Raw genomic sequence first — 24,086 nt, 5'->3', positions numbered from 1 at the left:
GTTAGAACCTTTCAAACAATATTTACACCACTACAAAACATGCATAGACCCTATAACACAGGGAATTTGGTATGGGCATCAAACGAACAAAAAATAAATACACAACTTCACAAGGAACACTGACTTCACGATAAAGAATAATGTAAACTTTACTTACTTCCTGATTTGAATCACTACCAACAGGGGAACTGACTCTTCCCTTTGGTGCATCTTGTTTTTGTTCAAGTTGCTGTAATAAAACATATTTCAACAAATTACATTCCTTATCACCTTTTTTGGTTTGTTTTTATTAACATGTTACTAAATTTAGTGTGTCTACATCTGTAATATCGTTAATACTTGTACTTTACACTTCCATAATACATTCCTATGATGTTATCGATAAAATATGTAATAATATTAATTTTCATTCCCAACAACTGACACGTAATTATAAAATCTGTTGTCCAACCGTCATATAATATTAAAAAAAACAAAATTATACGTTTTTTTTTATTTTACATGTAAACATCATTTACATCAAAGTAATAACTAATCTGAAGGGATTTGCACATTTCAATGTGTTTTTGTTGCTTTTTTATGTTGTTTTTAAAAAATATTTATGTAAGGTGATTTATTTGTAAAATTATTGTGTATGAGTATACATGAAGAATACAAAGTGCCAACTCTCTCTCCTCTCTCCTACGAAAAAAAATATGATCTGGTTGGCCAAATTTTGAATTATGCAAAACAAAAAGATTTACAGTATAATGATCATTATTTCTGTGATAACAATTACAAATATGAAATATAATTCAACTAATTCATCTGTTTTGATATCCCATCTATAATATCAAATATTAGCAAACAGCATGTACTTTGTGAATGGGTGTTACTGACAGACATTACACTATTTGCAACACCTAACCAGAAAATATCATTACGCTCAATATTAAGTGTACACTATCTTGGTTTTGTTTAAGGTAGTAGGTAACATGAAGTTCCCCCATGTACTTTTACCAAGGTTCACTAACAAAATTATGGTCCACAAAGTATGGAAATCTATGCACATTTCATTTGATTTCCCCCTCTGTTACCAACTAAGGTTCCACACTAAATTATGGTACAATGTACCAGGGGTATAGAAATCAATGCTAATTTTACTAGATTCCCTCCCCCTTCTGTTACCAAGCTTCTCCACCAAAATTATGGTCCAATGTATGGATATCTATGCATTTTTACTATATTTTTCCCTTCTGTTACCATGGTTCCCTATTAAATCATGTCACAAGGTATTGAAATCCATCAAAATATTACGAGATTTCACCCCTTTTCTACCATGGTTTCCCAACTCAAATCATGGTACAAGTTATATTATGGCAAAAACACAGCATTACTGTAATTTGTTACTACAAAATTTAAAAATCTAGCTGGTACTTGTATGAATGATACACTTTCCCCCCCATATTGTAAAATATAAAGAAGACCCCAGCAGTTACAATAATACATCAAAATATGTTTCATTGTTATGTAAATAGACAAATAATCACTTTTATCAAGATTGATTGTAATACCTGCAGCTGACAGTTGGATCGTGAACATTAATTATGATATTATAATGTATCATTTTGTAATTATTATTATAATAATAATTCATCGTATTCATGAACACAGAGACAGGGAAATCACTATTCTATAATAATACCACATTGTAATTGTATATTACTACACTGTGACAACATTATAATGTTATACTATATATGTATTGTGTTGCATAGCATTGTATTGTTTGTATTGTGTTATGTTGTATTTTATTATGCAATATTGTGTTGCTATTTGTATTTTATTAATTATGCTATATTGTGTTGCATAGCAATGTACTGTATTATATTGTATAGTATTGTGTTGTATTGTATTATTTATTGTAGTGTAATTATATTATATTGTATAGTATTATATTGTATTATATTGTAGTGTAATTATATTATATTGTATTATATTGTAGTGTAATTATATTATATTGTATTATATTGTAGTGTAATTATATTATATTGTATTATATTGTAGTGTAATTATATTATATTGTATTATATTGTAGTGTAATTATATTATATTGTATTATATTGTAGTGTAATTATATTATATTGTATTATATTGTAGTGTAATTATATTATATTGTATTATATTGTATTGTATTATATTATATTGTATTATATTGTAGTGTAATTATATTATATTGTATTATATTGTATTATATTGTATTGTATTATATTGTAGTGTAATTATATTATATTGTATAGTATTGTGTTGTATTATATTATATTGTATTATATTGTATTGTATTATATTATATTGTATTATATTGTAGTGTACTTATATTATATTGTATTATATTGTATTGTATTATATTATATTGTATTGTATTATATTGTATTATATTGTATTATATTGTATTATATTGTATTGTATTATATTGTAGTGTACTTATATTATATTGTATTATATTGTATTATATTATATTGTAGTGTACTTATATTATATTGTATTACATTGTATTATATTGTATTATATTGTATTGTATTATATTGTAGTGTAATTATATTATATTGTATAGTATTGTGTTGTATTATATTGTATTATATTGTATTATATTGTATTGTATTATATTGTAGTGTACTTATATTATATTGTATTATATTGTATTGTATTATATTATATTGTAGTGTACTTATATTATATTGTATTACATTGTATTATATTGTATTATATTGTATTGTATTATATTGTATTGTATTGTATTATATTGTATTGTATTGTATTATATTGTATTGTATTATACTGTATTATATTGTATTGTATTATATTATATTGTATTATATAATATTATATTGTATTGTATTATATTATATTGCATTGTATTATATTGCATCCATGCATGTCCCAATGGGCATGTTATTCCAAATCTGATGAGATGGTTGCAAAACAGAGGAATACACACAAATCTGAACTTAAAGTCAATTGGTTACAAATACAACATCTAGTGATCTAAAATTCCAAATAATCAATGAAAAATTCCAGAAGCAAGAGAGTGCTATATTTAAACAATAATGTACGCCCTCCCAGCCCATAATGGACGAATGCAAACTTTGAACGACATAATGGGCGAGGCGACAGCCGAGCCCATTATGGAGTGCAAAGTTTGCTCGAGTCCATTATGGACTGGGAAGGCGTACATTATTGTTATTATTTTATAGTTTTGCCAATTCCAGTGAATTTGTAGACCGAGAAACACAAAACAACGTATAATATACACAGCGCTGAACATCGTCTGCCATGTTCGGCCCGGAAGCTGAATACTAATCATAGCGACACACGTACGTACACGCAGCTGCGTACATGTACACACACAATCAACACTTCAATGAACTGCTGTGAACACAAATTTGTTTCATGAATGCGTTGAATTTTTAAACAGTGGAAATGACAATCATAAGTAACAACATACATTTCGAAAAAATACCTAGTCGTATGAAGAAACAGAACAAATAAGCTTGTATTATTATGCTCGTTCCGGGGCCGCAATGCCCAATAACGGAGTACATTATCAGTAATAATGTACAGCAATGACGTCACAAAATTCACTGGAATTGGTAATGCTATAATATAATATAGAATAAAGTAGTGATTCAAATTCCTACTATCATCTATATAGTTTACCTTGATAATAGATTCTTTATAATCGTTGGCATGAATTAATGAATCTATGTTGTCATCTTTAGCTTGCAATTCATCTTCCAGCTCTATGGCTTTCCTCTTTACGTCAGCCTGAAAATCAAACAATTAAAATAATCAGAAAGTCTGTGAACACTTTGCAAAGAGAGATCAAGTTCAAGTGTGTGTGACGCATTATATAATTAAATGTTATATGGAAACTATTAATTTTGTATCAGTGATAGTTATTAGAATTCAACACTATCGTATACATGTATACTGCTATGACAGTGCTGGATCCAAGCTGGCTAGCTGTTGTGATGTCAAATCACAAAGTATTTTGGCCAAAATGAACTTTTATGAGCTCTTTCGTATAATCTTGCAACATATACACAAATATTAATTAAGCTTCCAAAGACTAACAGCAGTATTGGGAGAAAGCTGTTGAGAATCTCTGTCACTTCACAACTGTAGTTTGCACATAAATGTATTAAGTAATCAGTGCCAAGAACTACATGTATGGTATAACCAATGCAAGACATTTCATATTTCATTATGAAGCCATTACAAGGCTTCCAATGATTGGCACGCATACATGTAGGTTTAACCTATAATGATATAGCAGACAGGTGTATTTTTTACCATGGTTTCTAACACTCTGATCTAACCTTACACAGTGTTTCATGATTTCATCACCATATTATGTAAAGTAGTACAGTATGTAACTTCTAATTGCTTTAACCTTGCAATAGCTTTATTATATATAATTTCACACAAACAGTCTGTGTTTTCAGGTGGACTGAAAGTTAACTTGGCAGGTCCTTAGTTCAAGGCAAAGCACCCTATTTTCACAATGTTATTCCAGTTGCTAGCAGACACTACCAAGTACATGAACATTAGAGGTATATATGTAACAATTAGGGCTCAAATATCAACACGACAATAGTGATGGTGAAAGAGTAAACATCGTCAGTAAAATGAAACTGTTAAAAGTCTGAACAGTCTGGCAAAGATCAAATAACGCTTTGTGTATTGACAAAACATAATATCATACCCTCAATTCAAGACTGCAATATTACAATGGACAATACCCATCTGTGTTGGTGGACTAAAATGATGAATTAAATAGTACACTGCAACTTGTGATCAACAACAAAATGAGCCAGGAATCCATGCAGATTTGGGGATTTTAGATTTTGCTTCCAATCATGACTGGAAAAATCCAAAATCCCAATTCGTACAGATTCCAGGCTCGGCTCTTGAAAAGCAAAATTTAAAATACCAATCAGCATGGATTTGAGGTTGAACAAGATAGATTTTTACACATTTTTTTTATTTTGAAAAAGATTTTTTGGGGGACAAAATTAACTATTTCGTAACTGGCAGGAAAAAAGTGTTGGTAACAATATTTTTCAACACTTTCATCATATATTAAACAAACCTGTGATTATAGACAAACTGACACTTTTGAAGAAAAATTTAAAATATATGTCTTTATGTCAATTTTTGAAGCTGAATGCAAAATACATGGCTAGATACCAAACCCTGCAACATTAACATTAATTGAACTATAAATTATGTAAAACACAGTGTTTTTAACCTTCAAACCATTTTTTTTTCTAATTAAAAATAAATTAACATTTTTTTTGCAACTGGCTGGAAAAACTGTTAGTAACAACATTTTTCAAATATTTAATTGTAAGTTTAACTAAATCATGAATACGACAAAATAACACTTTCAAGGAAAAATTTAATATATGTTTTTCTGTCAATTTTTGAGGCTGAATGCAAAATACATGGGTTGATACCAACTCTGCCACGTTAACATTAATTGAACTCTAAATACATGCAAAAGACAATGTTCTTTATTATTTCATTTCCAGACCAGTCACACAGCAATACTAGTATCTGTATAATTTCTGTAAAACTTTTACCACATTTTGATCAGGAACATTGGTATAAAACATGCCTCTGTCCTGACTTCAGAAAATGTTTGTCTAACACCATTTAGTTCTAGTATGGATTAAGTTTCAGAACTTTTGAAGCGTTCCACGAGGGGTGACCCTGATGACATGCATACATGTCTGAAGCTACTGTACATTTTTTTTGACAATTTTTTTCGCCTTGCCTACAAAAAAAAACACACCAGTAACATACCCTGTAATACATATCAAGTTCCATTTGCAGACTTGTAATGTTTGCCTTCATAACTGCCCAGACAGGTGGCGATGTTTTCATGCCATAACCGTACATGCCATTCAATCCACGGTATTGAGAATACCCGTTCATCTTGACTATAGCTGACTATTACGATACTGTTATACTTTGCATCATTGCCTGTAGCAATGTGATAAACTCACTACCACCAAATGATACATCCATCACAACCTCTAAACGTCAACATACGTAACTATCCAACTCTTACAGTGGATGGATGGACGGACAGGGCAGACTATACCATTTCAAATAAGGGGTGGGTGATCTTAATTCAAAGAGGGTGACATTTAAATTAAATTCTAGTCCCCATAATTCTTTTCCACAAAACTTTTTCCAAAACATTTTAAAGATTTTTTTTCACTTTTTACAATATCTGATATCATGTTTATTGTATAAATTATAACATTTTTCGGTGGGTGTCCATCAAAATTCTCAAAACACTCCCTCATTAATAATTCAGGATGTACATTATAATTATTGCCAGTCTGTAGCAGGCTGTTAATTGCCTGTCAAGGTTTTTTTTCATTTTATTACATTTTTAATTGTTATTGGTTTGTAGTTATTTGTTATCTTTGTCTGTCTGACCTATGATTATTTTCAAAGGTTACAACTGTAAATGATAAAAACAAACTCTACTTTCCAGTAATATTGACATCATCTCTATCATTTTAATATTCAATCAATGAACAACATAATGAATGTGTAAGTGCAGACATACACTCAATGAAATACATACATACATACATACATATACATACACATGTACATACATACATACATACATACATACATACATACATACACAGACATACATACATATACATACATCCATACATACATACATAATAACCCACAATAAATATCTCACTACCGTTTCACTAGAATTCAAATGATTAATCGCATTGTAAGAGTGATACCTTCCTACATAAAAATAAAGCAGTCCACTTTCTGACAAAATATACCCTTGAATTGCATTTCTTGTACAACCACATACTACAGTAGATTTGTTATTTACAGTCCTAACTACCAACCAAATATATATTCTTAAAGAGCATTGTACCAAACCTAATAAACATCTAATGACACTACAAAAAACCACATTCTTGAATTCTATTCAACCTTTACATCAAAGCACCTGTTAATTTCTTGACTTAATGAAACCCTGCCAATAAATAATTATTATGTACATTTCACATGAAATTGATCACTAAAATAATTATTATGTACATTTCATATGAAACTGACCACCAATAAAAGAACTGTACATCTACTTACCAGCTCCATTTGTGAATGATTATCAGCCTTTTGCAGTTGTTCAATTGTCTGTCTAGAAATATGAGCAACACATAATGGGGATCAATATATGTAATTGACTAATTAAAACCGTGTCAAGATCTTCCTTTTACACAGGTGTGACTGGGAGGTCATTAGATTTAATGATGTCTGCATATTTTATCTGTGTGTCACAACTAAATAGTAAATCAATACATATTCTGTCATTAATTTTACACTTCCTACATGTCTTCATACACCAACTCCACAGTGTTTATTGTAACCTTTGTAATACTACTAGTATGTACACTAGCACTATGTGAAAATGACATGAAAACTGATATTTCAAAAAAAACTCACAGTATTGTAGCTTCTTATATGTATGTATGTATGTTATATAGATGAATGGTCATTTCCAGGGAAACATAAATGTATGTATGTATGTATGTATGTATGTATGTATGTATGTATGTCTGTCTGTCTGTCTGTCTGTCTGTCTGTATGTATGTATGTATGTATGTATGTATGTACGTACGTACGTACGTACGTACGTACGTACGTACGTATGTATGTAGGTATGTAGGTATGTAGGTATGTAGGGGGATACAAATTGGGCCGCGGTGGACCATAGAGGAGCAATACAGCATTTTAAATATGTTGAGACATAAACAACTCTAGAGATTTAGTAAAATGGTCATTTCCAGGGAAACATAAACATCCAGAATTTTATCCATTTTAGTGATTCTTTTAGCTTTTAATGAAAAGCTTTATTAGTTTTACACAGCCCTGTACTGACTGAAAAACTACTGTATTGTCACTAGATCATGGGCTGAACTGGGATGACATCTCACCTGGAATTTTATTTGGGGTATGGTAACTTATTTCACATATGTAAGACATAATATATAACATTACTATGTAGACTTACTTAGCTTCCATCAAATCTTCATCTTTGTTGTCAATTTCTTGTTTCAGTACATCTATGTAAGCTTCATTTGGTATCTCACTCTTGATCTTGTAAATGGCCGCTGTTAAAATAAGAAATAATTCAGTTAGATAACTATATTACACTAGTCTACACACATTAGAAAATAATTTATTGTCACTTGCTTTGTTTCGATACATCCATGTAAGTTTTAATTGATATTTTACTAGTGATCTGGTAAATGGCCATCCTCTGGGTAAGAAATAATTTGGTTAGAATTAAACTAAATTTGTCTACACAGATGAGAAAATAAATTATGATCTATTGCCGCGTTTCAATATCAATGAAAAAAAATCCTTTAAAAAGTGGTATTTCATTCTTGATCTTGTAAATGCTTACTCTCAGGATAAGAAATAATTTGGTTGAAATTCAATTAAATTTGTCCACACAGAAGAGCAAATAATTTATGACTATCTCTCTGTTTTAATACATCTATGAAAGCTTCATTTTAGTATTTCACTTTTGAATTTTGTGAATGGCCACTCTTAGTAAAAAAAATCCTTCAATTTACTTACACTTGTATACTTGGGTGAGAGAATAATCTCTTGTTTATCTCTCTCGTGATAACTAGCTACAATATAGGATTGCTTACAGACAGTGTGCTTGTCAAACAAGTCTTTGATTTCTGTATCAATAGTACAAACAATGGCCCACACTAGTACAATAGATTTAAATTTCATTCTTTCAAGGACAATTGTTATTTGCATCAATTGTTACAGTGTAATCCATATTTCAAATTTGTCAAATCAAATTTTACCTTTTGATTATAATATTTTAATCATGAAGATCATTGTACTAAAATATTTCTTCTGAAAGCTGTAAATATTCAATGCTTTATTTGGATTTGTTCATGATAAAATGTTTTCTACAAAATAAGATATTGAGTGAGCCTAACATAAATGACAGCGCCCTCTATGTTACAAATACTCAATCACTTTGTTTTCATACTAGTTACCATTCATGATTCACTATGAAATACCGGTACTGCTGGTTAAGATCGTGCTTTCTTACAAATAGAAATGACAACACCAACCATGAGTGTCTTACCTTCTTTGTCTTTGACTTCACCTTGTAATTTTGATATTTGTTCCCTGAGTTTAGCGTTATCAACTTGTGGACTGGTATTAGGGGAGCTTGCATTCTGCATCTGCCGGTACAATCTATCCTTCTCACGTCCACTCTCTACTAGTTTCTGTTTTTAAAACATACAAAACACAATCTTAAGAGGAAATTAACAAAACAGAACACAAGTGAAATGAACACAGTGTCTGATTTCATGGATCTTTATCATAATAGGCCTCTGCACACTGAATTAAATATGGTAGACCCTTGGCAACTGATTTATAAAGTATTTGTTGTCTTTCTTGTCTATTTGCAAAAGACAAAAAGTGGCTGTGATAAATATGAAGTAATTTTCAGCAAGGTTTTCCGACATGTCAAGTGCAGTAGGGCTTGATTTTTTTAAACAAGATTTTGAAGTTGAGTAAGTTACCACTTAGTTTGTAAGGTACGCCGTGACGGGGCGCCCTCAACCATCGGCCAACCCCTAACACGTCTGTATCGAACTGCACTCTTCCCAGCGTTTCCAACCAGAACTGGTTGCGGCCAATCACAGGCATGCACACGATTAGAGGCCGTTAAATGACACTTTGATGATAATTTATTTTAATTTCACTGGTGACGTAATCAAAAATTGCGTCACCGATATCAGCATACATTCCGCCCACAACCGTCTTGTATCTTATCATGTGTACACAATGTAATGTATACTCGATTACGTTCTCAGTTTGACCATTTAGCAAAGTACGTCGAGTTACCAGCAAAATGTCTGTCGTGAATGCCATTACGAAGTCTTCCCATGAATTTGGAATAGTGTTGAAAGAGAAGCAGAGAGAATGTCTGGGGGTTTTTTGCACTGGAATTGACGTGTTTGCGATACTACCGACTGGTTACGGGAAGTCGATCATATATTACCTAGCACCCAAAGTCATCGATTTAATCAAGGGTCAACCAGGTTCTATAATTCTTGATATTTCGCCTCTCGTTTCAACTTGCAAACCCCAGCACGTTCATGATCTTCTTTTCGTAACGGGACACAAAATAAGTCACGTAAATATAGGACCTGAAACGATCTTCTGTAGGAAACACAGATCACCTTTTTTTAGGGTGTAATTGTACACCACAGACGGCACACTCCGTACACGTAAGTTTGAATGTGGCGATTGTGGACTTCGTTGGCGTTTTACCGTCATCCATGACTCTGTTACATTTATTTCAAAACTGAACATGAAAATTTGAAGTACAAGTGCGTTATTTTAGGAGAGTTTCAAACTAGTTTTATTGGTCATTATTGGTAATGTATATTGGCCTACACATGTGTGTGTTTATTTACGTGGTGGTAGTATCGGTGTATTATGCAAGTCAAATCCCAGAGCGGATGTCGCCGACCGAGTGATTGACATATATTACCATGGCAACATTCGCTCTTATCGCCTGACGTACAAGCTATTCTACATATTTGATTTCTAATCTACATGACAACCTCTGCACGACCTTCTAATTGCTAGTTCTGGGCGGGGCCCAAATCTTTTGAAGTGTCCGACATACTAGTGCAGAGTAGTACAGTCGTGTGAGAGGAGGCCGGTGAGGGCGAAGCGTCACGACGTATCTTACAGTCTAGTTACCACTGTGTTATTTTATCATCCCTATCATACATATAGTACATACTACTATAAATTGTTTGTCAGAATATATGTACTAACTCAGTAACTCTTTGCATCAGTACACCATATGCACACTCCTTTGTAGTGTATAAACAGATATTAGCATATAATGACGACGTATCGTACACAGTCTGGTTATGTTAGATAATTACAGCTAAAACATACATATAACATGTACAATTACAGCTAAAACAGAGAGTGTCTGCCAGAAGACTACATATATAACATATCCATTTACAGCTAAAACATACATATAACATATACAATTACAGCTAAAACAGAGAGTGTCTGCCAGAAGACTACATATATAACATATCCATTTACAGCTAAAACAGGGAGTGCTTGCCAGAACACTATACATATATAACATATGCATTTACAGCTAAAACAGGGAGTGTTCAACAGAAGACTATACATATATAACATATACATTTACAGCTAAAACAGGGAGTGCTTGCCAGAACACTATACATATATAACATATGCATTTACAGCTAAAACAGGGAGTGCTTGCCAGAACACTATACATATATAACATATGCATTTACAGCTAAAACAGGGAGTGCTTGCCAGAACACTATACATTATCATATATAACATATGCATTTACAGCTAAAACAGGGAGTGCTTGCCAGAACACTATACATATATAACATATGCATTTACAGCTAAAACAGGGAGTGCCTGCCAGAACACTATACATATATAACATATACATTTACAGCTAAAACAGGGAGTGTTCAACAGAAGACTATACATATAACATATGCACTTACAGCTAAAACAGGGAGTGTTTGCCAGAAGACTGTACATAACATATACATTTACATGATCAACGGTGATCATTTGGCAAGTCAAGGTGTTGTTTTACTTGTGCTAGACAAGAAAACTTTTATTGCTGAACACAGCAGGACTTATGATTGTAGAAAGAATTTTACATTAATTCAGTTTGTGAAACTTTCCTTAATAACAATCATGCTGTGTTCACAGTAGTAAAAGTGTTGTTATCTATCAAGTAAAACACCAATCTAAACTTGCAAACCTATTGACTTTGATCGTATGAACGCTGCCTGTTTTAACTGTACATGATATATGGCAAATTTTAGATTCCCCATGCAAATCATTCTTTTAAATCAAAACATGCCATATTATATAGACTAGGGAAAGATCGCATTTTGTTGTGAGTGACTAAACCTGGAAAAAAAATATATTGAGAAAAACTGACTGATGCCAGCTACAGTTGACATTAAGAATTACAGGGGCACCTGAAACAAAAAAAACAAAAGTTCCAATAATAAACTACCAAGAAACACCATCATGCACGGGGTGCTCAATAGTATTTCTACACCATGTTCTATTTCCCTTCTACCAGCCCTTTCCATGTGACCTTTCACCCTTGTACTTGACCTTTAACCTTCCACCCTATGCATGGGTAAATTCTGCACATGCACTTTTTATTATTTTTTTTACTTCAGTTTTACCTCAATGGTTCTATCTTTTTCACCTAGTGCAGTTTTCATCTTGTTCAAAACCAATTTTTGTTCTTGTTCAGCACGGATTAAAATATCCTCTATACTCTGAAAATGTGAAATTTCATATCGTCTGTAAAGGTATGCACTAAAGGGGTGCCCTCACACATCAGTCAACTGGTGAAGGCAGAGCAACACGACCTATTTTTACAGTTTAGGAATCACAGAGATAGCAAAATATAGTCACTTTGGAATAAATGTGAAACAATATTGTGAATTTTTATATTTTCTACTTTACTATTAACCTTCATGATCACATAATGGTGTCAAGTTATCTTATGAAAGTCTAACAATTAAGTATGCAATCAATAAATTTCACTAATTTTTGTGCACTTTCAAAAGTTATAATATATCCCTCTATATTGCCTAAGAACAAAAACTTCATTGGTTCTTATACATTATATTTTTGGGGTGCAACCCACATGGAGCGTTGTTAGCAACACTGTATCACCCCCCCCCCCCAACCATTTTATATATTTATTTTTTTAAATTATTTTTTAAATATAATTACAATTTTATTAATTTTAACTTCTTTTTTTTTATTCTTACTGTATATTTTAAATTTCTTTTTTATTTTACTTATTTTGTCTATGCTCACGGAATTATTATGTGTTTGAATAAATATTTACTAGGGGTGTATGTGGAATGTCACACTCCATAGATACTACAACTGTACTAAAATATTAAAACAAACATAGTTGACTAGTATGGTAAACAACACAGAATACATCACAGGTGTGTGTTCTATATAGTTCATGTGATAAAACTCTACACTGTGTGAAAATGTTAAACATACTGTGGCAAATCACTGCCATGTTTTTAATCAAAAAGAAATTATTTTTAGGCTGAGAGCCATGGTGACAAATCACAGACTACATTTATCAGTAAATTCAGCCTACAAAGTTGCAGGTAATTACTGGCATTTGCAGGTGATAAAAGTCCAATGGAGGTGAATTTTTTTGTAAATACCTGCATACAGCAATTGACATTTTCAAATTTACTGGCATTTAAAATTTCAACTTTACCTGCATTTGACACACAAATTCTGAAGCACACTTGCATATTGATTACTTTCATGATAACTGAGAAACTCTTCATTTGCATTAATATGAACATTGTCATTCAACAAAACATATGATTATTTGTATTCAACAGATAAACATAGCAATTGTGACAATGAACGTTGATAAGAATTAAAGTTTCGATAATTATATCATTTTACTTTGCTCCTAAGTTTTATGTTTCAGGAGAATTTTGCTCTTAAGTTTTAAATCTTAGGAGCATTTTGCTCAGGAACAAATTAATCCCAAAAATATCTTGCTCAGAGAATTAGCTTCCTAGGCTGGTAAAATACAGCCCATAGTTCACCGACATTCTGTTAACTTACATGTAAAATGCTGTTGAAAGAAATGGTTAGAAGCATATTATAAATATAGGCATTAAAGTTGTTTTTACCTGAAGTTCTCTGTCTCTCTCTGTAACTGCCTTTTCTAATTCTCTAATAATATTGTCCTTATCTGCTACAAGACGGTTGTGACGTTCATTAAGATCCTGGGAAAAAAAATTCAAATTTACTATGTTTATTTTATGCTCATTAAAATTTAAATGAGGTGATCTTGTATTAATTGTGCCAAAAACCTTGATTTAGGCAAAAAAAATGTTAGGTTCATTCAAATATTATGCAAAACATTTAATAGTATTGCTGTACAGTGTAATACATATATATAGATGGGGTTTTTTTTGTTTGTTTGTTTGTTTGTTTTTAGAAATAACAGAATCAGTTATATTTACAAGATCCAGTATGTTATTCTAAAAATTTGAGTAAAATATCATTAAACCTCTCCAGGTGTGTCGTTCCTACCCTAAGTACTTCATAAAAATGATTCAAGTAGCCATGAATCAAAACAGCTATTTGGCAATCAAAAACTTCAAACTCCTTACACAAGGATAAACAAATCACTTTAAATTTCGGTAAAAGCACAAACACTCCCTCACCTGTGTCTCCTTTCAAGAAATCCATCCATTTTTAGGTCAAATAAAGTTAATCTAACGACCGATATACATTTTTAAAAAAAACTGAGCGTGTCGAGTTGACCTAACTTGGAACCAGTACACAGAACTAATAACGACGTGTCACTACATGAAATACTAGATACCAAACTATTAAAATCCACTGTCAAACAATGCCAACAAATACTTGGGGAGTTTTAGTTAGCGTCATAAATATTACACCACTGAGGGAGCTAAGACGCTGTCTTTTTGTGTGTTTAAATTGTAACAGATGCTAACAAAAGAAAGGTTATTTTAAAGAGCGTTGTTTTAATGAGAGTCGGGTACATTTAATCAGTAATAGAAAGCTATGGAGGTAAAGGGGTGAGATACTGAATTTGTGTGCTAATACTTCACAGCAAGGTTTGCCTGGTAAACATACATGTACAATACTCTGAATATACGAGGGAATAAATTACCTTGATATGTTGGTCTTTGTCCTGTAATACTTGCATTAAATCCTGGGTTGCCTTTTCGTTAGCAGTTGTAGCCTTGGCTCTCTCTGCCATCACCTCCTGGCGACAAGAAAAATGGACCATACCGGGTCACAAAATTGTAACAAAAACAAAATACACACAACACCAACTCATACTGTACGTTTTTCACATACACGGTATAAAAATGTAAGTTTTTATATGTAAATTTTTTAACACTGCTGAGCTCGCCTTTGTGCCCCCTGGTGTGCACCTAAAATGGCACAGCATCTTTGCACTTGCTCACCCCATTGGGGCACAAATTATCCCTTGCTACCTCTGTTAGTGTACATGATCAATAGCACCATGGGCGTTGTAGCGCAACTGTACAATTTTGTGTTATCTTTCAAAATCTTCATCCTCATGCTGATCCAGCAAAATCAAACAATACAATATTACAATAATTATTTGCAATACATACAATCACTTTGCTGTTGCTATGGGTATGGTCTTGTTGCTAGGCATAAAAGTGTAATTTTCTGAAAGTTTGTGCTAAAAAAATCTGTGCATCCAATCATGTCCATAACCGTGACTTCTAAAGACTCACCTCCAATAGATTGTCTCTGTCTTTCAATCTGTCATTCAAATCTTGGATCAGGTATTCTTCATCTCCGTTCATCATTCCTAGATTCTTCGATGACCTGAGTACATCGTCAGCCTGTCTACACATCCTATCATCCTTGTCTTGAAGTGAATCTTGGAGACTTCTGATGACGGCTTCTTTCTCAGCTACAACTCTCTCGTGATTACCCATGGCCTCCTGTACAAGTGGTCAAATATGAACACAATTCATGTAAATTTATGCATACAATTTATCCACACAAGTAGAAGTCAAGTTGTACACATTCAAACATAAAATATGGCATTTATATTCCTGGTCGTTCTACGTCACAACAATGTGTGTCTATGTCAATGGTTCTGCAGTGCTTGAAACATAAATACAAAACATCTGTATATTAGGACATAATCATTATTTTAACATGTACACGGTGAAGACTATATACCCAATGATTGCACTAAATCCATGCATAGACATACCAACATGATCCAAAATTTGTTTCATACAACTTTTTCTATCCACAAATTTCTTAGATGTGCACTGAGGTTTGTGTTACAGAAACAAAGAGAAATTTGAAAGAACACAATGTATTTATACCTCCACAACTTGTTGTGTAGCTTTCAGTGAGTGGGAATACTGTTGAATTTCACCTTCACGATCTTGGAGTAGACTTTCAAGACGCTGAAATAACAAAATGTTCACCTATTATAGTTACATGTAACTGTCTAAAGCTGCAGCTATGGAGTATATCCATATGGCAACTACATCTAAATCCGAGAACAGCCCTTGAACTGAAACTAGTCTTCTGTAGTTTTAAGATACTAACATTTTTTCTCTAAACATTTGATCAATAAATCAATCAATAAATCAATCAACCAATCAATCAGCATGAGAAATATTGCATTGGATAACTTAGATATTTTATCACTCAGATTGACTATCATTCTTAGATCAACCAACCAATCAATCAACCAACCGACCAACCAATCATTTAATCAGTCAGTCAAAATATCAACCAGCCAACCAACCAACTAGCCAGCCATCCAACCAGCCAACCAGCCAGCCCACCAACCAACCAACATGTATAATAATGCATTGGAAAACTTACCGATATTTTATCACTCAAATTAACTACATCATTCTTTGATCTTTCCATTTCCCTATCACGTTCACGTAATGCAATTCTAAGGTCCCGAATTTCATCTTCTTTGCCTTCAATGGCCTTGAACTTCTCCTCAATGGCTTCCTGCAGGTCAGATCAGAATGTGTGTCAGTTTTTAACTCTGTGCGTAATTTCCAAGTTTTGTGAATGTCCTACTTTGTTGAGTAAGTGGTTTCATCTTTTGCACTTACAAAGGATTGGGTTTTTTTTAAAGGAAATACAAACTTAAAATTTGAATTATTGTATTTCATAATTTTCTTTTTCCTTTAACTAGGGATCATTATTTAATTTACTTGACTTTAAAACAGCAAATAATTTGATTTTCAATAATGTTAATTTTAATTTAATTTTATTACATTTGGCCTGGCTACTTCAGATGTGATGAGTAAAAATTCACAACAATGTTTTAATTTTTTGTTGATAATTTGTGTTTTATACAAATGGGAAAACCTCTATATTTCCAATATCATTCAGTACAAAATTTCATTGACAATGCATTTCTGAAGAGGGCTGTAGAGTTTACAATACTGACACCAACTTACAGATATTTTGCCATACAAATGTATTGGATATATAATGATGATTTTGCAGTCACACTGCAAAAAGTTAAAACTTTATTTATCGATATATATATATATATATATCTGAAATCTTTTAGTTTACCTCCACAGCATGGTCCCTTTCCTTCAAAGCTTGTCTTAGATTCTGTATAATGGCTTCCTTGCCATTGTCTCTATATTGCTGAAAAAGAATACAAATGATAATAATAATGATAATCTTTTATTTATACTGGATAGTTCTTTAAGCATATAAACACTTGTCTCCCAAGAAGTCCAGTGAGGGCCATCCCTATGGGTTCAGTGTTAATGCAGGAGGAAACCAGAGTACCCAGGGAAAACCTGTGTTGTTCGGTAGAGCCAAACTGAGCGACACTCTTCTTACTTACAGTGTGGTAAATTTAATCGAACCTCAACCGCAGTGGTAAGAGACAACCCAGAATAATAAATAAATAAATAAATAAAAAAAATAAATAATTCAATCTAGCACAATTGCAACCTTTTCACATAAAGTTTCAGTAACTATAACTTTTCATCATTTTCAATTTTTTCTAGCTGTTGAAAAATACACCTAATATTTCCGATGACAGAACTCTATGACATGAGAGAACACGTATACTCAGGGTATTTGCGAGCATGTATAATACCCTGTCTCCGTAATTTTAAAATTAAAAATCAAATTTTCTAAAATTCACTCAATTTGGATGTAACCTATCATATGACAAATCACTCTACATTTATTCTCATATCTGTTCAGGAAAAATGAATATATTACCTCAGTCATTCAAGGAACACAATTTCGTAAAAATAATAAAATCTACAATATAAAGTTTTCAAAACTATATATAATATTAATAACATTCTTACAGCAATCTAATTTGCCTTATTGTATTTTGTAGTGACAAATTACATGCTCATATAATATGGAAAGCATACTACAAAAGTATTACTTGTCAAGATGTGTTCAATATGTATTAAAATGTATCCCATGTCATCCCCATTTCATGCAAGATAAAGCAATCCTCAACATGGAAAACAAAAGGAATATTCCAAGGTGACACAAAAGATAGGCTGGAATGCTGGATGTCTGATAAACAAATTGAATGTTATATTGTAACTGAAAAATATGTTGTTTGATCTAGAGTGACCTATATAGTTATCTAAATTTATAAACAGCATCTGTTATGTACCAGTCAAAATTTACATCAAAACATACATATATATTCTGCTTATAAACTCTCTGATATACAGTAAACACTACTAGAAAATTTTGTTATTTTAAGTCTTCAACTATATCTTTTTTTTACTTGTGAATCTTTTATATTTCATTTTGATTTTTTCAAAACTTGTACCAGACCACACTCTTTGGTAGTGTGTGTATCATAATAAAGATTGAATTGAGTTAGTTCTCAAAGACTAATTTTTACTAATTACCAGACTTAGACGAGTTCATTGTGCCCATGTACAAGAAGGCGTTTTAGTTACTACAATATTTATTTTTGCATGTTTGTTTTCCAGCAAAATTATTGGAAATAAGTCTTTAGTGAAATTCCAGGTTTGCAGTATCATATATATGAACAGAATTTCCATAATAATTTTTCATCTTTTGTATGTTCTTTTAATAAAGATATACTTTTTAAATTGCTAAGTTTTATATACAATATTATTTCTAAACTTTTGACCTTATTAAAAATTCCAATCAATAAAAGTTCTAAAATAAACATCAAAAATGTAAATTTTTTCTTTACATATATACTTCTAATAATTTGTTAATCATCATATTTGAAAATAAACATCAGACCCAAATGAATAACTAACTATTCTATAGCAACTTTCCAAATTGAACAGTTTGTAAAAAATCAACCACAGATATTAATAAGTATGATTTTAAAATCCATTCTAAATGCAGACATGGAGATACTTTGATAAAATATAAAAACAACAACATGAAATCGCATTTGTTAGCTTACCCATGTAAACATTTGGAACCTTGTAACATGTGAAGTGTTGACTTGTCTGGGTGTTGTCATTGTAAATAACGTAAAATCTACATAATTTTATCCAAATTCGTCCATAGCAATAAAGATAATGACTTTAAATACCATCCCTTGCCACGCCATTACCAACCAAAGCCGATGTATGAATAACTCATATTTCATATGTAAATTAGTTGACCTTTGACCCCATTCTGTGTTTTATAAATCTCATTTTCAATCCCAGATGAGACAACATATGGTTTTGATAGCAATCTGACTACATATGTCCTACACAACACAATTCATATTTTTTTGTATTGATAAATATTAATGTGAAATATTGATAGATTTGAAAAATAATTTTTTGTTCACTTTATGTGTCGACACAGATCTCTCCAGGCCTCTAGTACTTTCTTTTTACACTCTCCAATAATAATATTAAAAAAATGTTTTTTCTGTACTTTGGCCACAGGCCGATGGTAGAAATAAATGTTAAACAAACGTACATCCACAGAAAAACAGAAATGTTCACATCTGTGTTACGGTGTAACATACCGTAAGCCTGGAAATTTTCCCTAAAGAATTATTTTCGCTAATTTCACTAGAAAGCAAAAATGCATAAATAATAGTGACTAAAATGCGTTCTTGTACATGAAAACAAAGTACTACTCTGGTGATTAGTAAAAATTAGTGTTTAAGAACTAACTGAAGACTAAAATCATTAAATTTTCTAGTAGCGCCGATATCTAGGTTTACAGTATTTTCCCTTTTGTTAGCGAGTATACACAAAAGACAGTACCAATAATTTCATTGTGGTTTAAGTAAAACTCTTCTGCCAAAAAAAAAAAAAATCCAGGAAGAACACTGCTTGTAGTCTTTTTACATACAATCTGATAAACTACTGTGCTTTTTAAATACAAGGCTTTGGAACCCGGGTGAGATGTACAATTCTGATATCATTTACACAGTTTTTATTCGTCATATCGTAGTGAGTGAAAACCAAGTAAAAACGATATTCATACTCAGATTTTACCATCTGATTTCCAGACAAAATTTCAATCCATATTTGTATGATATAATTATTAACCATCAAAAAATATTAAATTATTATCATAAATCCTATCCTACCATTTTTTGACTCAAATTATTTATGTCTGTATCACCTGTTGCTCTGTTTACTCTTACAAAATTTGCATAATAATTGCTAATACATATGTGCACATGTGAAAACATCACATTTCATTATTTACACTGTCTCCCGTACTGTTGTACATTTCATGTCAATATCAATCCCACATACTTGAAATGGACATATCTGACATTTTGTAAAAATACACATACATATAATAACTTTGTAATCATTCATGACAACAGCGCCTGCCTTAGACAGAAATTATTGTTAATACACCCCTTTGTCCCCTGTCTGATAAATAGTTCAGTCCAATCCTTTTGTTTTCCATGTTGGGTCATTCCAATGAAATGTAATTACGGGAGACTAAAAGTACAACATAAATCAAACTTACCTCTGCATTTCCATGCTTTTCCATACATTCCTGAAAGATGAAAAAACAAAATTCTTTAATTTTTGCAATCCTTCGAAACTTTAACTTCGACTTGAATTTTCCTAGTTATGATGATAGAAAATTGAAGCCTTCAAAGTTAATTTTCAAATTCAATGTAAAATCTACACATCTGGTGAAATTCAACTGAATTCCATGGAAACGTTTACATGCACATGGATTACTGAACAGTAAAATGTAACAAAGCGAAAACATTACTTCGTTCTCTTTTTCTCGTGAAGTGTTCTGGCCATGTGGATGGCAGTTACAACCTATCTGCACGGGGATGGAATTGTGACGAAACGCTGGATAAAACTGTGGGAATGATACATCCATGCTTTGTGTGTGTGTGGATAAATGTGTACATTCCCCTTTGATCCGTAAATCCTGTACGCGTCTAAAAAGGGTAACAGATTGTCTTTGTTCCTGTGTGAGGTCATGTGATGCATACCAAATATGGCATATGGTTAATTGATTGCTGTACATACACAGATTTTGAAGGTAACAGATTTTGTACACTGAAAACTGAGAGAGCTTGAATAGAAACACCCAGAACAGGAATTTGACAAAGTAACCAATATTGGCATTACTGTAGTCATATGTTTTTTTTAGCTGACTGCTTTATTTTTGTTGAATATGCGCTAAAGCTTTTTTCAAAGTAAAGAAGTCCTGCTAACATCTTTACAAGTTTTCATATTTCTATATTCAAAAATGTCAACATAGTTAAATTAATACAGCAGCCAACTGGATGATTTTCAATTATTTTGTCTACTTTAGCTGAAATCACTCACTATGCATGCAGTACTGTACTGTGACATAGCTGAAATCACTCACTATGCATGCAATACTGTACTGTGACATAGATGAAATCACTCACTATGCATGCAGTACTGCGCTGTGACATAGCTGAAATCACTCACTATGTATGCAGTACTGTGCTGTGACATAGCTGAAATCACTGACTATGCATGCAGTACTGTACTGTGACATAGCTGAAATCACTCACTATGCATGCAGTACTGTGCTGTGACATAGCTGAAATCACTCACTATGCATGCAGTACTGTACTGTGACATAGCTGAAATCACTCACTATGCATGCAGTACTGTACTGTGACATAGCTGAAATCACTCACTATGCATGCAGTACTGTACTGTGACTTAGCTGAAATCACTGACTATGCATGCAGTACTGTACTGTGACATAGCTGAAATCACTCACTATGCATGCAGTACTGTACTGTGACATAGCTGAAATCACTCACTATGCATGCAGTACTGTACTGTACTGTGACATAGCTGAAATCACTCACTATGCATGCAGTACTGTACTGTGACAGCTGAAATCACTCACTATGCATGCAGTACTGTACTGTGACATAGCTGAAATCACTCACTATGCATGCAGTACTGTACTGTGACATAGCTGAAATCACTGACTATGCATGCAATACTGTACTGTGACATAGCTGAAATCACTGACTATGCATGCAGTACTGTACAGTGACATAGCTGAAATCACTGACTATGCATGCAGTACTTTACTGTGACATAGCTGAAATCACTCACTATGCATGCAGTACTGTACTGTGACATAGCTGAAATCACTCACTATGCATGCAGTACTTTACTGTGACATAGCTGAAATCACTCACTATGCATGCAGTACTTTACTGTGACATAGCTGAAATCACTCACTATGCATGCAGTACTTTACTGTGACATAGCTGAAATCACTCACTATGCATGCAGTACTGTACTGTGACATAGCTGATATCACTCACTACATGTGTATGCATGCAGTACTGTCCAATGAAATGGCTGACAAGCTTCACCCATCTCCATGACAGTGAACAGTTAGTCTTAAAGTGGCACAAGCTGAGTTTAAAAGTTTTTACGGCAAGCGAAGATACTTAAAACCTTGATTAAACTATTCCAGTATAATATTAATTTCAATGTATCTCTTCTATAACATTACAATTTGTATTCTGACATTGTTAGAACAATTGATTGCATAGTAAGGATTTCCTGTATATTTCTTTATATATCACAAATTATGTCATTGGATTGTTTATAAGTTAAATACCAGATCTGAGTTCAGTAAATTGCAAGTGATTAGCCATCACTTGAATTAAGTAGAATACTGTGAGCACCTTTTTAGATGAGCAGCAAAAATTATGTCCAAAACATACAAACTCGGCATGTGTCCCTTTAAAGTTTAGCATTCAATAAAGGCACATCATAACGGTAAATTAAGGGGTCACTTCTGATCTCATAGCTATTTAGCGAAAGTCAATGTAAATCAACAACAATGAAATGAAGTCAGCTGACTGTGAGAGAGCCTTGCCTACCTTGACCAGACGATCTTTCTCTTCTATTCCTTGACTCAAATGTACTATCATTTTATCTCTATTTCTCAGCTGATCTTGGTGATCCTGTAGAAGTCCCTCATAATGTTCCTCTAATGAAATCTTATGTTCTGAAAGTTGTTTCTTGACAACTGATAACTGTTCCTCCAGGTCCTAAAATCAAAACAATGGTCAAGAATTATGTTAACTACAAATTGGAAATTAAAATGAATTCATTTGACAAAAGGAAAATAAAAGTGAGATCAGGACCAATAAACAAATAAATTTGAATAAACTACTCTGGTGTACTGTTATACAGCTGACATAAGTGGTACTCAATGGTCGTTCAAATCTTACCAAGGACTTGACTAACAGGCATCAAAGTTTAAAACAGCAATGTGTAGAATACTACCCAACCCCTATTTTCCCGCACCAAACTGTCAACATTCTAAAATATCATCCCCGTGAATACTAACTCAAGAAAGGTCATTACTTTTTGCATAGATAGATAAATTTGCATCAATGCCAAATGAAAGCAATCCCTACAAATGTATAGACTGAAGATTTGCAGTTATAGGCATTTTTTAACAGCTTCAATACACTGAGTGAAAGAGCGCCCTCGACGACAATCCATTTGCTGAAAGAAATGTAATCCACTTAATTGTCACATTTCTTACCTGTACAAGGCGTTGATTTCCTTCCTTGTCTTTCTGTAACTGATTTATCACGTCGTCTTTCTTACGTAGTTTATCTTGTTGGTCTTCTACAAGACTTTCATAGTTGTTTTCACTTCCTGGGTATTCAGATTTAGGTTGTGATTTCACCTCAGCTATCTGTGCTTGTAATTCCTGTGTTAATAAAGAATGAAAGTGGCCATCAATCAGTGGTATGAGAGAATACTGAATTACAGACTAGGGTGGTTACATTTCTAGATATTAGTTGCTGTAGTTGGAACAATTTAAATTTAAAAACAAAAATTTTGAATAAA

General features: G+C 32.4%; 1 protein-coding gene across 1 annotated transcript in view; it reads right to left on the bottom strand.

The window, feature by feature from the left end:
• The window catches only part of LOC144440675 (uncharacterized), a 49,075-nt gene that overhangs the window by 15,750 nt on the left and 9,239 nt on the right, over positions 1 to 24,086 (bottom strand). The window contains exons 7-21 of the mRNA XM_078130060.1: positions 23,776 to 23,946; positions 23,102 to 23,272; positions 20,716 to 20,745; positions 17,323 to 17,400; positions 16,606 to 16,743; positions 16,095 to 16,178; positions 15,486 to 15,698; positions 14,885 to 14,980; positions 13,872 to 13,967; positions 12,369 to 12,464; positions 9,212 to 9,356; positions 8,108 to 8,207; positions 7,183 to 7,234; positions 3,697 to 3,804; positions 158 to 229 (exon numbers count right to left, since the gene is read on the bottom strand). Of these exons, the coding sequence (XP_077986186.1) occupies positions 158 to 229; positions 3,697 to 3,804; positions 7,183 to 7,234; positions 8,108 to 8,207; positions 9,212 to 9,356; positions 12,369 to 12,464; positions 13,872 to 13,967; positions 14,885 to 14,980; positions 15,486 to 15,698; positions 16,095 to 16,178; positions 16,606 to 16,743; positions 17,323 to 17,400; positions 20,716 to 20,745; positions 23,102 to 23,272; positions 23,776 to 23,946 (1,650 nt within the window). The remainder of the gene's footprint in view (positions 1 to 157; positions 230 to 3,696; positions 3,805 to 7,182; positions 7,235 to 8,107; positions 8,208 to 9,211; positions 9,357 to 12,368; positions 12,465 to 13,871; positions 13,968 to 14,884; positions 14,981 to 15,485; positions 15,699 to 16,094; positions 16,179 to 16,605; positions 16,744 to 17,322; positions 17,401 to 20,715; positions 20,746 to 23,101; positions 23,273 to 23,775; positions 23,947 to 24,086) is intronic.

This window comes from Glandiceps talaboti, chromosome 10 (assembly GCF_964340395.1).
Source record: "Glandiceps talaboti chromosome 10, keGlaTala1.1, whole genome shotgun sequence".
In the NCBI taxonomy this organism is placed as follows: domain Eukaryota; kingdom Metazoa; phylum Hemichordata; class Enteropneusta; family Spengelidae; genus Glandiceps; species Glandiceps talaboti.
Note: the sequence above shows the minus strand (reverse complement) of the source record. Positions and strands in the feature narration are given on the sequence as shown.